This window comes from Nelumbo nucifera, chromosome 5 (assembly GCF_055504915.1).
Source record: "Nelumbo nucifera cultivar China Antique chromosome 5, China Antique-T2T, whole genome shotgun sequence".
Classification (NCBI taxonomy): Eukaryota; Viridiplantae; Streptophyta; class Magnoliopsida; order Proteales; family Nelumbonaceae; genus Nelumbo; species Nelumbo nucifera.
Window position 1 is genome coordinate 31,231,606 of NC_142653.1, and position 15,869 is coordinate 31,247,474.

The 15,869-nt window shown below is 37.5% G+C and overlaps 1 protein-coding gene across 4 annotated transcripts in view; it reads left to right on the forward strand.

Moving 5' to 3' along the window:
* LOC104600012 (Protein kinase superfamily protein) overlaps positions 1-15,549 on the forward strand; it is a 50,320-nt gene extending 34,771 nt beyond the window's left edge. For 2 of the 4 annotated variants that reach the window (XM_010262804.3, XM_088887407.1), the window contains 5 exons: positions 502-597; positions 699-740; positions 12,463-12,645; positions 13,133-13,252; positions 15,224-15,549. In XM_010262804.3, coding sequence (XP_010261106.1) covers positions 502-597; positions 699-740; positions 12,463-12,645; positions 13,133-13,252; positions 15,224-15,328 — 546 coding nt within the window. In that variant the 3' untranslated portion in view covers positions 15,329-15,549. Of the gene's footprint in view, positions 1-501; positions 598-698; positions 741-9,855; positions 10,075-10,170; positions 10,497-12,462; positions 12,646-13,132; positions 13,253-15,223 lie in introns of those variants that run through there. The other 2 variants (XR_016076137.1, XM_010262805.3) reach the window with 2 other exon arrangements.
* Positions 15,550-15,869: the final 320 nt, after the last annotated feature.

The window sequence follows — 15,869 nt, forward strand, 5'->3', positions numbered from 1 at the left end:
CAGACCCTAAAACAAATTAAATTTTATATTAATTAATAATATTTTGAGGTGTCCCATTTATTTATAAAAGGGATGCCACTTGTCTTTTCCTAACAAGAGGACTCTTTTCTCTCCTCTAGCCACTTTAAGTGGGGTGACAGGGTTGACACATAGCCACACTAGGAAGAGGGAGCTATTTTCCCTCCTCTAGCCACTTTGAGTGGGGTGAGACATGTCACCCTAGGAAGAGGGAGTTATTTCCCTCTTTTAACCAGTTTAAATGGGGTGACATATGTCACCCTAGGAAGGAAGAGTTTTCTTTTCCCTCCTTAAACCATTCTAAGTGGGGTGACATGGGGATAATTCATCTTAGAATTTTCAGTTGCAAAATCCTTATGAAATTTATTTGGTACCTAGAAGTCCAAGGCTTTCAATTTTGAATTCTATTTTGGCTCTGTATCTCCCTTGGTTTCCAATTTCATCAGCTAATATTGAAGAGACCTTTAATTTCCTGTATGGCAGTCCCTCCGTGCACGAACAGAGAGGGTCTTGGTAGAACAAAAGGAGGACAATCATATGGTTATCACGCAAATTCTTTCTTTCACATTAACTGAAAAGGTATTGATGAACATGCATGATTTGTTTAATTTCATGGAACAATCCAAGTCATCAAATTAACCTTGAATCAAATAACAAAATTTTGTTTGATATTTTGGCAGGGTGCATTTGTTAGAGAAATACTTCTTGAAGAACTAGCCAAGGTATGCATATAGAGCATTAATTATGGTAGTTGTCATTGTAGAATAGTGGAACTAAAGACAGGTAAAACATAGGGTACTTATATTTTGAATATATCATACGCAGACTGGTTCTTCATTCCACCTACAGGATCCACAAGCCTAAAAATGGATGGATCCTATATAATCTACCTTCTATTAGATGTACACTGGTTTGACACAGATTTTAATATTGAGCACATCAAGTATTAAATCAAATTCCTATTTGAATTTGAGTTCAATAAGGTTTCTTACTTCATGGCTAGACACTTCTCGACAAGACCCCCCCTTCAACTAATGTTATGCATCCTTATTCTTCTTAATATAAAAGATTTTTATTAAAAATAAAGAAAAAATGAGATCCCCCCTTACTCTTCGCCCTCCTCCTAACCCCCCTCCTCTTAAGGAGGCTTACATCTCTTGTGTTCTGAACTACGCCTCATGCCTCTAGGTAGTGGAACGCCTCGCGTCACACCTCCACGTTTTAAAACATTGATATGCATCAATAGTGTTAAGCATAGGTGTATCATCAATAGGAATAGAAACATCAGTAGGCACAAGATGAGGAATGCCTAGATCTGTGTTAATCAAACCTGGAATCTCAAATGAGCCAATAGTAAGTGGTGTGGGTTCCCCTATTGGAGCATGTGTAGAATCAACTCTCTTATGTTGGCATGTAAAGAACCCTAAGGCAGGACATAATGGAGTAGGTAAAGAAACTGGAGCAAGAACAGGAAGAGGAATAGGACACTAACTCTCCTCCCAAAACACTCCCCATAAGGAGAACCACAGGATGTGGATTCAAAGAAAGTGACATCCATAGATTTCCGGACACTGGACCATAGCAACAATATCTCTTATGGTTTTTGGCATACCCAAGAAAAACACATTTCTTGGCTTTGGGGTCCAATTTAGAACGATGAGGACCAAGAATATAGGCAAAGCAAACACACCCGAAGACCCTCATATGTATATAAAACATCTCTCCCTCAGGAAAAAGAAGACTATATGGAACCTTAAACCCAAGAACACGAGAAGGAACAAGATTGATCAAGAAGACATCAATAAGAACTACATTACCACAAAACAAACTGGAACTGAACCATACACCATAAGACTTCTTTCCACATCCACAATATCTTTGTTTTTTTTTGCCACTCCATTCCGTTGTGGTGTATAATGAATCACCCCACGCTCCAATAAGTAAGGTGCTAGGTCCTTTTTAAAAAATTGCCTAGCATTATCTGATCTGAAAACCTTAGTCCTCACCCCAAACTATGTGAGAACCATCTGATGAAACTATTGAACCAAGGAGGGCACCTCATCACGAGACCGCATCAAATATATTAAAGAATATCGAGAGTAATAGCCTATAAATAAAAGGAAATAATGATAACTACTTATGGAAGAAATGTGATATGGTCCCCAAACATCAATCTGAACAATATTAAAAACTAAAGAACTCCTTTTATTACTTGGATGAAAAGAATGTCTACAATGCTTTGCAAGTTAACAACTTCCACATTCCAAACTAGATAACTGAACAAACTTAGATAACTTTGGAAATAAAAAACGTGAGGAATAAAATGATAAATGGCCTAACCAATACTTTTGTTGCTAACATGATGACTCTAGTGAGTTGGAAGCGCATTAAGAAGGTAGACTCCATTCACCTCAAAACCATTCCCAATCATCCTCCTTGACTCTAGATCCTAAAAATACACAACGATGAAGTCACTAAACAATTTGAATTTTTTGTTAAACTACTCACATACAAAAGATTAGTATGCAGTCTAAGAACATGTAAAATAGAAGATAAGGTAATGGTGTCAGTTACTCTAACTGACCCTTTTCCAGCAATAGGAACATGGGAACCATCTGCTACAGAGACTATCTCTATCAGAAGACGACTGACATTGGTCATATGCTCAAAGGTTCCTGAGTCTATAATATAGAGAGGTTCTTCCTTACTTGAAGTGGAGACATAATTTGTAGTAGCATATGAACTCCCTACATGAGCAAAGTAGTATGACTAATCCCTGAACTGCTTGCACCTTGCTATCCACCAAGTGAAGAACTGGAACTAGCTATATCTCTCTGATTTACATATTGCCCATATTTTCCAACTCCGCCTTGACTGTTGCTGCTGCAATAGACTCCAAAGAAGTTGGAGTTAGAGATCCATACGAATCTCTAGCCACTGCCATATTTGCATTACCCTTCTTGTTCCTAAGTTAAATTGGTATGAGATGTGGATGATGCTTCCAACAAGTGTCTCTGGTATGATCGGGCTTCTTGCAATAATCATAAAACAAATCCTTCTTATCCTCTCTTTTCATTTCATTACCACCCTTATCTTCACTAAGCTTAAGTTTATAATTATGCTAACCATAGTTGGCTCCTCAATGCCAAGATTTAACATCATAATATTCCTCCTATTCTCTTCTCCAAACATAAAGGTATATGCCCGAGAGAGAGTCACACTGTCACGGGAAAGAATGTGTTGTCGTGCAATATCATATTTAGGATTAAGTCCTGCTAAGAACCCAGAAACCCTATTCTTCTCCACTAACTTTTGATAGCAACATTAGTGTTTTAAAAGCGAAAGGCACAAAAAATCACAAGGGCCACTTTGTGCCTGAGGCACAAGGCGCAAGGTGAGGCACATGCCTTTTTGAAGCAAGGTGCAAAAATGCAAAAAGATTCTAAAATTTTCAAAAAAATATTAAACACATTATTAATTAAAAATATAAACTTAAATATTAAAATAAATGCTTTAAAAAAACTATTATCTCAAATTAAAATACATAAACATAATATTTAAAACATATTTAAAATGAAAATTAAAAAAATAAAATCAAGCATAACATATAAAACATATTCAAGCATGTAAACTCTTAATCTCTTTATTTTCTTCCCAATTGCATTACTTCAAATAGCTAATGTGATGTTAAATATTATGCATTTTTTATTCTATCAGCCACCTTTATACCAACTCTCTTGAGGCAAGCCCAAACAAGTCCATATTAGGGTCTTAAATTCTTAATCCCTATAAAAAAGAAAGGTTTTATAATTTTAAGTGTCTTTTAGAACTATCTTTTATTAGGATGAATGAATGAGCAACATTAACATAGATTTTCAAAAGGCGCACACCTAGGTTGAAGCGCAAGGCACACCAAGCACATGCCTAGGCGCACCAGATGCACACCTTTTGAAAATACTCTACTTGAAACCTAGGTGAGGCACATACCCTAAAATGTGCCTAGGTGCGCTTCAAATTCACCTTTTAACTCACTGAGCAACATCCTTGGTACTCTCCCAAATCATAGTCTCCAAATTGTTTATCTCTTGCCATAATGTTTTCAAGTTAGAATAAGTATACTGTAAGAGGCTTATCTCCCTGTTGGTTTCTTAATTGATAAGCTCTAGTAACATTTTCACTTTGTGAACAGGTCTCTACAATCCCATCCCAAATTTCTTTAACTATATTAGTCAGTGATTTAAAAGGCGCACCTAGGCGCATTTTTGGGTATGCGCCTCGTCCAGGTCCTAGGCGCACCCCTTTCAAAAGGCATATGCTTGGCGCGCCTAGGCATGCACCTGATGCGCCTTGTGCCTCAGCCCAGGCATGTGCCTTTTTAAAATTTTGCGCTTTTTGTTGTTTTTTTGAGTCTAACGGTTGGGTTAGGGGCTCCGCCCCCGGACCCCTGACCACGCCCCTATTTGCTAATGTTGTTCATTCATTCATTGCTAAAATATCTTCTTAAAAGGCAATGAAAGTTATAAAATCATTATTTTTTATGTGAGAAATAAGAATTTCAGACCCTAACATAGACTTGTTCGGGCTTGCCTTGAGGGGCGTGGTACAAAGGCGACTCATAGAATCAAGAATGCAATATGTTTTACATCACATTAGCTACTTGATGCAATGCAATTAAGGCGAAAAAGAGATTGTGGGTTTTACATGCTTGAAAATGCTTTATATGTTTGCTTTTATTTTTAATTTTTCATTTGAATACGCTTTACATGTTATGTTTATGTATTTTAATTTTAGATAATAGGTTTTTTAAAGCATTTATTTTAAAACTTAAAGTTTATATTTTTTATTAACATTATGTTTAATATTTTTTGAAATTTGTGCATTTAAATTTTTTTTTTGCATTTTTTTTCGAATTTTTTGACTTTGTTTTTGAATTTTTAGCTTTTTTTTTTTTTTGTAACTTTGTGCCTTTCTTAAAAAGGTGCGCGCCTCACCTTGTGCCTTGTGCCTTAGGCGCAAATTGGCCCTTGCACTTTTAAAACACTGATATTAGCCCACAAAGAACTTATATGAGATAACATAGAATTACATAGCTAAGGTTATCACCATATAATTCTCCTGTACCCATCGGGAAGAATTTGTCTCAGGTTTCTTCTCTTCACCAATGATATACCCTAGTTTTCCTCTTGTACCAATTGCCATCTTGGTTGATTTTGACCATTCTATATAGTTTGTACCATCTAATTTATCTATAGTGATAGTTCCTGAACCTAAAGGATCACTGGCTCCTCCCACACCCAATCCAAGGTCATCGACCAATTTTTGTTCAACTCCACTACCTTCCATAGCTTCTCAAACAGCTTAAACACCAATAAAAAACAAGAAAACACCTCTAGGATTAGATCGATCCCCTTTGGACAGTCCAAAACCCTTCTAAAAGCAAAAATACTTACTCGGCGAGATTACTTCTTCCCCGAGAACTGATAGAAACAAGAGAAGAGGTTGTTAGTCTCATCAAGAGCCCCCAAAACAGCCAGAAACTAAATCACCCCTTATGAAAAATACCTAGAAACCCAAACAATCCTAAATGCCACTCCCCAAGTAAAAAATAAGGAGTATCTATAAAAAAAAGTCAAAAAGGAGTCCTACTGCAACTAGGTTTCTTGTTCTTTCTCCAGTTCTTTCTCATTGAGAAGATTTGTACAAATATATACAACTTCTAAGAATCAATCTAGGAGCTATTCTAGGAAACTAACCCACTAATTTAGCCTAAAGAAAAAAAGGAAACTAAATCACAGCTAAAAAAAAAGGAAATAATCACAGCCTAAATAAGAAAATAAATAACTAAAAAACAGGAAAGATTCTGACTCGGATTCCACAAGGAATAATCCTCGTCGTCCCTTTCCAACACTCCCCCTCAAGCTGGTGAATGTATATCAATCATTCTCAGTTTGGATACATTTGTCTCAAACCCAACCCTAAGTAATGGTTTAGTGAGGATATCTACTTCCTGTGATCCAGATGGCACATAGGATAGACAAATTTTTCCACTTTCGATCTCTGATTTGATGAAATTTTTGTCAATGCGAACATGCTTCATTCGATCATGTTGAATAGGGTTGTGTACAATTGCTATTGCTGACTTACTGTCACTATACAGTTTCATTGGACTATCAAGTGGAACATTTAAGTCTGACAGTAGTCGTTCAAGCCATATTAACTCACATATCCCTTGTGCAATTGCCTTGTATTCTGCTTCTGCACTACTTCTGGACACAACAGTTTGCTTCTTACTTCGCCTTGTAACAACATTTCCCCAAACCTTTGTACAATATCCTGTAGTAGACTTACTGTCCTCAACCGAACCAGCCCAATCAGCATCTACAAATCCCTCAACTAACCAGTTATCACTTTTCTTGAACAATATACCCTTGCCAGGAGTTCCTTTCAAATATCTAAGGATCTGATCAACAACACACTGATGTCTCTCGGTTGGAGCATGCATAAACTGACTAACTATGCTAACACTATAGGCAATATCGGGCCTAGTAAGTGATAGATAGATTAGTTTTCCCACAAGACGTTGATATCTCTCTTTGTTAGCTGGAGGATCATTCTCAGAGATCTTATGCTTCCAATTCTTCTCCAGTGGAGTGCTAGCTGGACGACAACCAAGCTTCCCGGTTTCCTTCAATAGATCTAGGATGTATTTTCTTTGAGAAATGAAAATACCAGTTTTGCTTCTAGCAATTTCCATCCCAAGGAAATATTGAAGTTTTCCAAGATCCTTAACTTTGAACTCAGATTGTAGTAGGCCCTTGAGATTCGTAATCTCATCATTGTCATCACCCGTGATTACCATATCATCAACATACACAATCAAGATTGATTTTTTTCCATCCCTTGACTGTTTTACGAATAGGGTGTGATCTGCCTGTCCTTGTGTGTATCCAAATCTTTTCATAACTGTGCTGAATCGAGTGAACCATGCCCTAGGAGATTGTTTTAACCCATACAGAGACTTCTTCAATTTACACACTGGTCCTGGTTTTTCTTTGTCTTCGAAGCCAGGAGGCAGCTTCATGTAGACTTCTTCATCAAGAGTTCCATTCAGGAAAGCATTTGAAACATCCATTTGGTGCAATTCCCAATCCAAGTTGGCTGCCATAGACAAGAGAACTCATATAGAGTTCAATTTTGCAACTGGTGCAAAAGTTTCTTCGTAGTCAAGCCCGTATGTTTGCGTATACCCTTGAGCAATCAAACGCGCCTTGTATCTTTCTATTTTCCCTTCCAAGCCTACTTTCACCATAAAAATCCACTTACAGCCTACTAACTTCTTCCCTTCAGGCATGTTTACAACTTCCCATGTATTATTGTCATTTAGTGCCTTCATCTCTTCCAAAACAGCAACCTTCCATTTTGAATCTCTCAAGGCATCATATATATTTGCAGGAATTGTTACATTATCAAGTTGAGATACAAATGCCCTGTGAGTGTTAGATAAGCGACAATATGACAAATGATTTGAAATCGGATGTTGAGTACAAGATCTTACCCCCTTTCTTATAGCAATGGGAACATCCAGATCATCAATTGTAACAACACCTCTTTGTGAATCTTGTGGTGAATCCGCCATAGGTTCCGATGATTGGTTTTGCTGAGTAACACGGGGCCTCCTTGAGTAAACAATTAGTTCACTTTGTTGTTGGACTGATTCTCCCCTGGACCGAGACCTGTGGTTGTATTTGGTAGGGGTAATGGTGCAGACTCAGAGGATGGTAAAGTGGACACTGATGGAGACTGGGGCAAAGACACAAGAAGAGATATCGAAGGATCCCAATGATTACCTTCAATTAAGTTCTCCCCCTGAAGAGAATCATGGGAATAGAATGATTGATCTTCCAGGAATGTAACATCATAGGATACATAGAATTTTTTTGTGACAGGATTGTAACATTTATATCCTTTTTTAGTGGGAGAGTATCCTATAAAGATACATTTGATGGCCTTTGGATCAAGTTTTCCCCGAGTAGGACTGGTATTATGAACAAACACAGAACACCCGAATATTTTTGGTGGGAGAGAGTTGAGTAAACGAATATGAGGGAATTCTTTTTGGAGACAACTGACTGGTGTACGGAATTTGAGGGGTTTTGATGGAAGTCTATTGATTAAATAGGCAACAGTTAATACAGATTCTCCCCAAAAATGATGTGGAACAGCACTAGCAAACATGAGTGATCGAGCTACCTCCAACAAATGACGATTTTTTCGTTCTGCAACCCCATTTTGTTGTAGGGTAGATGTACATGAGCTTTGATGAAATATGCCATTCTGAAAATGTTGCATTATCTGTGCAAAGTACTCTCCATTATCTGTGCGGAGTATGTGAATGTTGCATTGGAACACATTCTTTATCATTTTATGGAACTGTTGAAACACATACCCGGCATCAGATTTGTTCTTCAAGAGATAGACCCAGCAAGCACGAGTATGGTTATCTATGAAGGTGATGAACCATCTCTTGCCTATTAAATCCACAACCCGTGATGCTCCCCAAATGTCACTGTGAACAAGATGAAACGGTTTGGAAGGTTTGTAATTGTGAATAGGATAATTTTTTTCTGGACTGTTTCGCAAGAATACATGACTCACAATGGAAAGAAGAAGGATCTTTATTGAGAAATAAGTTTGGATACAAATGTTTCAAATATTGAAAACTAGGATGTCCTAAGCGTTTTTGCCATAGAATTACATCTGAATTCAACGAACTAGACGCATAAAGAGATAGATGTGGTTTTGTCCTTGGAGAAGAATCAGTGAGATAGTAGAGACCATGACGTTCTTCAACATTGCCAATCATCTTCCCCGAAGACGGATCCTAAAAAATACAACGATCACAAAGAAATGTTACTTTACAATTTTGATCCTTAGTAACTTACTAACAGAAAGGAGATTATATCTTAAACTCGGAACATGAAGAACAGATTTCAAATAAAGTCCTTGGTAAAAAACATCTCCAACTCCAGCCACAATTATTGTATTCCCATTTGCCACTAAGATTTTTATCTCACCATCACATTTTTTATAATTCAAAAAAGTTGTGTGATGTCCTGTCATATGATCTGATGCACCGGTGTCAACAATCCAGTCATTGAGATCATCTTTTCGTGATAATAGAGATGATGAGATATTACCTCGTTGTGCAATTACTGTTGTAGGTGTAGAACCTGATGCCTCAGAAATTTGTTGCTGGTGAAGAAGAGACCTTAAAATCTCCATTTGTTCCGATGTGAAAGCTGTTGTGTTAGGCTTCTTTGTCTCAGCAGATTCGGCTACATGAGCTGAAGGGTTGCCTTTCCTCTGATTCCGTGGTTTCCAATCTGGAGGTTTTCCATGAATGTCCCAGCAAGTCTCCTTTGTGTGATACGGCTTTTTGCACTGTTCACACCACTGGTGGTTTTCTTTTTTCTTCTGAGGTTGAGACCGAGTAGATGCAAGTGCAGATCCTTGAGATTGTTCCTCTAGGATTCCGTGTGAGGATGGGTTCAGCATGACTTTCCTCCTGTTTTCTTCTTGTCAAACCTCAGAGAACACCTTACGAAGTGAAGGAAGGGGTTTGATTCCAAGAATACGACCTCGTACTTCATCCAGGTCTTTATTGAGTCCTTGAAGAAAATCAAATACTCGATCTTTCTCAAGGACTTGATTGTACAGTACTCCATCATCAGTACACTTCCATGGAATTGTATAAAACAAATCCATTTCTTGCCATAGACCAATCAGCCTGTTGTAGTACTCTATTACTGACATTGATCCCTGCCTTATGTTCCGCAGGAGAGAACGAATTTCAAAACACCGAGACGTGTTTCCAAGATCCGAGTACATCTCCTGAACAGCCTTCCATATTTCGTGACCATTCTTGTAAAACAGATACGTGCGTCCTATTTGCGGCTCCATGGAATTGATTAACCACGCCATGACAATGGAATTTTCAGCTTCCCATGTCTTGTAACTCGCATCACTGCTCGCTGGAGGAGGGATTTCACCAGTAAGGTAACCCACTTTTCCTTTTCCTTGAATCACTAACAAAACGGATTGAAACCATTCACGAAAATTGGACCCATTTAATTTATGTTGGGTAATCTGCAGAGAATGGCTTATGTCAGAGGTGGTGAAGGAGGTTCCAAGGGATCTCGATGCATTCATGGTTGAATCTACTGCTGCCGAGTCCACTGTTGATGAAGAATGACTCGTTCCAGACATCATTGCAGGCTCTGATACCATGAAAACAGAAACAAATGTTTGAAGATTTCTGTTCTAATCTCATTGAGAAGATCTGTACAAATATATACAACTTCTAAGAATCAATCTAGGAGCTATTCTAGGAAACTAACCCACTAATTTAGCCTTAAGAAAAAAAGGAAACTAATCACAGCTAAAAAAAAAGGAAAATAATCACAGCCTAAATAAGAAAATAAATAACTAAAAAACAGGAAAGATTCTGACTCGGATTCCACAAGGAATAATCCTCGTCATCCCTTTCCAACACAATCAACCTTCTATTCTTCCATGCAGTTGGCTCATCTAGGGCTGCATGGATCTAATCCAAGATCCTCTGAACTTTGCTTTGATACCAATTAGAAAATAAAAGAAATAAAAAAGATTTAAGAAAGAGAAGAGAAAAGGAGCTTCTTGAGAGTAGAAGAGAAGAAGATGAAGATGGGAGAAAAGGGAAGAGAAGGCCAAAAACAAATCAGGCGACCCCTCCCACTATCTTTTATATTAAAAGAATAAAGGGTCTCCAATATGCCCTCAATAGGGTGGCTACTTAGACAGCTAAGAAATACAACTTAAAAAACATAAAAAACATAGAAAACATAAATCCCATAGGCTGAAGGCCCAATAACTCCCAATAAATAAAAGAAACTAAAAATACACAGCACTAACTTTCTCAACATCACCACCAGCTCCAGCAAATGCAACCACACCAGCTGAATCTCAAAGCTACACAACCAGCCGTACCATCTCCTTAATTTACCTACGGCACTCCTAGATGAACCTTTCAATATCTTCATATGTCCAATCACTTGGTTAAAGAGTACTTCATCCTTCTTTTTCTTACCCTTCCCTCTTAAGACCCCAATGCCCAGATTCCTCCTAACTGTTATTCCTGATCTCACCATTGACACTAAATGAGTCTTTACTCTTCTTAGACAACACCTTCATCTGATCTCCTTGCTTTCATATTCCTCAATGAAGATGTTGTCTGAAGATGCTAACTTCATTGGGGAAGTTAGCTGAAAGGGAGGAAGTCGGCTAACCTTCCCCAGAGATCACATATACAAGTATATCTGAATGTCCAACCTAACCTATCACTATTACAACCAGAAGTATTCAATCTATGTCCTAGATTAGCAATGCAATACATAGCAAAATTTGCTTCCCTGAAAACATGAGAATATCTTATTTTCATCCTATACTTAGAACACAGGAAATAGCACTCGTCAACAATCATCTTGATGCTCCATGGTGAGTCTTCAACTTCATGTAATCTATTGATAACCAGCTTCAGGTCTCCTATGATTAGATTTTGATTTCTGAACTTTGTAGTGAGTTTGTGGGCTTCAAGAGCTGCTCACACTTACACCATATTTATCGAGCACAACCATATGTCCTTGTAAAATTAAGAACTTTGCCATCGTTCGGCTCAATTCAATTAATCCTTGGACCAACTATGTGTTGTCAGCTACATGAAGCCTGTTATGCCTTTCCACTCTGTTCAGTGTCATATCCATTATTAAGCTGTGGGTCCTTACATTAGTTCTCATTACTTCATCCTATTTCATTTTTGGTCTCCACTTAGCTCTTCTAGAACTACTTGAAACTTCTCTGCATATGACCAAACCATCTTAATCTATTTTCCCTCTTTTCATCACCTATTGAAGTTACTCCTAAGTTTCTGAACAAGTTTATTTCTAATCCTACCTTTCTAGTTTTCCCACTCATCCATAAAAAATTCGCACTTTCAACTCTTTTTTTTGGATATGTTGTTTCTTGAGTGCCTAACACTCAGCAAGTCAGCATATAATATATCTGTCTTGTGACCATTTTATAAAATTTTACTTTTAGCCTATGTGGGGTTCTCCCATCACATAGTATCCAGATGAACCCCTCCATTTTGCCCACCCTGCTCTAATTCATTCGTCATAATTAATTATCAAAATAGGAATCATCACTTCTACTGGTCAATCTTTGGGGTGATAGATCCTGTGGGAGATATTTTCAATGATTGTGTATCATGTCATTAATAAATAATAATTTAGTGATGCATGCAATTCTTTCCAGCCCTGGTATGCTTCGATTTCCATAAGTAATTTACCTATGGTTCAAATAGTTCCTAACACCTTGTTGCACTTGTTTTCCATTTACAAATAAATACAGGGTTTAGATGCACTTGGTTTGGCAACCTTAAACTCGGTTACTTCTGTCGCTACATCAACACTACCTTTTTCAGCTTCCTTTCCACCATCTGCAATGGATGATCAAGATGTTATAAACTTGCGAACATTGCGTCGACTTACACAATTGTTGTCAGGAATTGAAAATATTGAAAGCACAAGTATGGTAAGTTTAACTGCTTGTTTCATTGATATATGAAACCACACCACATTTTGAACAAATAATGTTCTAAGTTTCTTATGGTAGTTCCCAAAGTTTCATGTTGAAGGCTTACACCTTGACTATAACCCCAGGACTGTTTCCTGATTTCTCTGTTCAAGAATAGTTGTCTTGATGAGATATGTACAGAAGAAAAAAAGATCAACAACAAAAAATAATTTATTAAAATGCTGTGGAAAATCAAAAGTACAAATATGAACTGAACGGCAATAGAGATGGCCAATATCATGCTTCTGATGTGATGATACATATGCCAGGAGCATTCTAATTAATCTGTTATCCAACTGATTACCACTTTGAAGTACCAATTCCCTCAAATCCTAGAGAGCAACCCAACTTTAGGCTATAGTAGGGCTTGGAGCTCTGTTATTATGATGCTTTCTTTTCCAATTCTTCTGGTGCAATTTAACATGTCTTCATCTTTATGTTATAGGGAATGAAAGATGACAGCCTATATAAGAATCAAAAGACATACTCAGAAGAGATGTCACTTGTTCTTTATCAATTCCCATCTCTCCAGGAGTTTCTCCCCTTTCTTTCAGTTATTTCTGAGGTACGAAGTAATTGTATGCACATCTGAGCGTGTTCTTGTGTTTGTATTTATTTTATGTTGATGACTTGTAAAGATAAAAATTTATTAAAACGAAAGGAGGAAGATACAAATAAAGAGAGGCCAACAGGGAATAACCAAAACAAAAAGAAGATAGAAATTTAGGAGCAACTAGAGTACAGGCTAAAAAAGGATTAAGCGGCTCAGAATTGCATGTCAAGTCTAAAGACCATACTCTTCTTGAGATCATCTGAGTTTGTCAACCTAGGCGTCCATTAGAACAAAATTATCATCCTGTCTGGGGATGATAATCTTTTTTACGTTGGCTTATACCCATGATTGTCCTTTTTGACCTTAGCTTTTCTTTTAGTCTCCAACTTGCTCTAATCACTCTGTAGTTATTAGTTGTTGATTCACATGACCAGACAATGTCAGTTTACTTTTCATCAACTTATCAGTTATTGACAGATACTCCTAGATTCTCATGGTTTGCACCCATCTTTAACAACTTTCCTATTCATTCTGTTCATTAGAAGAGTTAGGAATGTGTATATTGTGACACATCTTGGGTAAGAAACCTAAAATATTATGTTGGATCTGGAAAGACACTTGCAATCACATGGAATCATGTTTGTGTTGCTTAGGAAGATGTGTGATTCTTCATGAATTTGATCTGATCCATATTCACAGTACTACATAAAGACGTAAACCGATTGACATGGTATTTCTTCACATAGCCTGTTTGAAATTTGATGCTTGTCTTTCTATACATGGCATATGTATTGCAATGATATTCCAGTAATCTATGAGGATCATCAAGCGGATTGATATGTTTCAGACTCAGTCCCTAAGATAATTTCAATTAGGCTTCTACCTCCAAGTATTTTGGTGGTTTCCAACTTCACCGAAGTAGAACTTGATCTGTCCAACCATTTAAAATAGTTATTATTCTATCAAACCATATCGCATGACCTCTTCTGTAATTGGCATCTTAAGTCAGAGCTACTTTTAGATCAAATTGGGGCCAAAACAGAGCTACAGCAAGGACACAGACTTATTAGACCTCTATACCTGAAAGATCTATACGTAGATTGAGTTCTGTCAATTTATTCAATTGGTTACCTCTGTTAATCCTCATACTTTAGGGGTGCATATGAGCATTCTAGGCTGGGTTTAAGGTCAACCTAGGCTCAACCCTGACTTGGGCCCAAGGCTCAAGCCTGGACTGAGCCTGAGGTCAAGCTAGATCTGCCCAATCCAGCCCCAGTTCGAACTAAAATTTGACACTCGGGTTAGTCAGGCGCAGGCATGCCTTGCTGGGCCCATATATCAAAAAATGGCAATAAACGTATTTAATATCAGTAATCTCAACGGTTAGATAGAAATATGCATGTATTATGTTTGTGTGTTTTGTATGCATGTATGTATGGTAGGACTAGGATCAGGCCAGGCTCAAGCCACCCAAGGGCTAGGCCCAGGGCAGGCCCAGCCCAAAAAAGAAAAGAACCCAGGGTTTTGGGACTAAGCCCAGCCCAAGGACTAAAAATTCAAGCCCATCCCATTAACATTTCAGGTTGGGTCAGCCCAGACTCGAGTTGGGCCCACTCAAGTTGTACCCCTACTTATACTCTCATAATCAGCGCCTACTTCTCCCTTTCTATTTCCCCTTGTCAAAATTTTTGGGTTTTGTTTGTCTAAACGGTATCTAGCTAACTTCATATTCTAAGTTAATTTGATATTCAATATTTCTTCTTTCTGAAGCTGTCCTGAATTTCTCCCTTATTCTATATAAAATAACATAAACAAATCATATAAGGAACCCATTACAAATGGAAGTTGCATTTACTTCATTTATTTGAATCCGTCTTTAATGCTTCTTTGTGCATATAAATATGTTTATTCTTTGTTCTTTGCTAAAACTATACACCTTATATTTTGGTACATGACTACACAGCTAATCAATCTGTATTGCAGCTTGAACCAGAGTCTCAACAACAATTGCTTCGTTTGCCAGCTGAGCTAGCTGGAAGATTGGTCTCTCGTGCAGCTGCAAGAACTATTCAGAGAATTTTCATTTAAACATTATCTAGCTCACCAATTTTTTAATTCTATGGGATGTATGGTGAGCTGTGGTGTCATGATCTGCATCTTTGCCCATGCTAATGGTCCCAGTGCATGCAGCCCTCAGAATTGACGAAACATTGAATCAAGGACTTTTTGCAAAACATATATTTGCAGGACTAAAAAAATGTATAAATTAGTTAAGAACACGAAATGAATCTTAATATTTTCCACCCTAATACCTGAACATGCAACTTCAATTATTTTACTTTTATTTAATTAATTAATTAATTAATTTATTTATTTGAAGAAAAACGAGGCAATTGAATTACTAAATCTCTCTCTCTCTCATTCATACATAAACACATCAGGTTGTGGAAATATGAGACCCTAAAAGTCCAGAGCTTCAACCTTACAAATTCAATATGCTTCTCCACATGAGAATTTTAACAAAGTGAAATTGAATAATGGACTTGTAGAGCAGCGGCAAAATTGAACCAAATTGCAGTGCTAACAGAGCAACGGGAAAATATGGTCTTGTTGGTGCAACACTTCGATG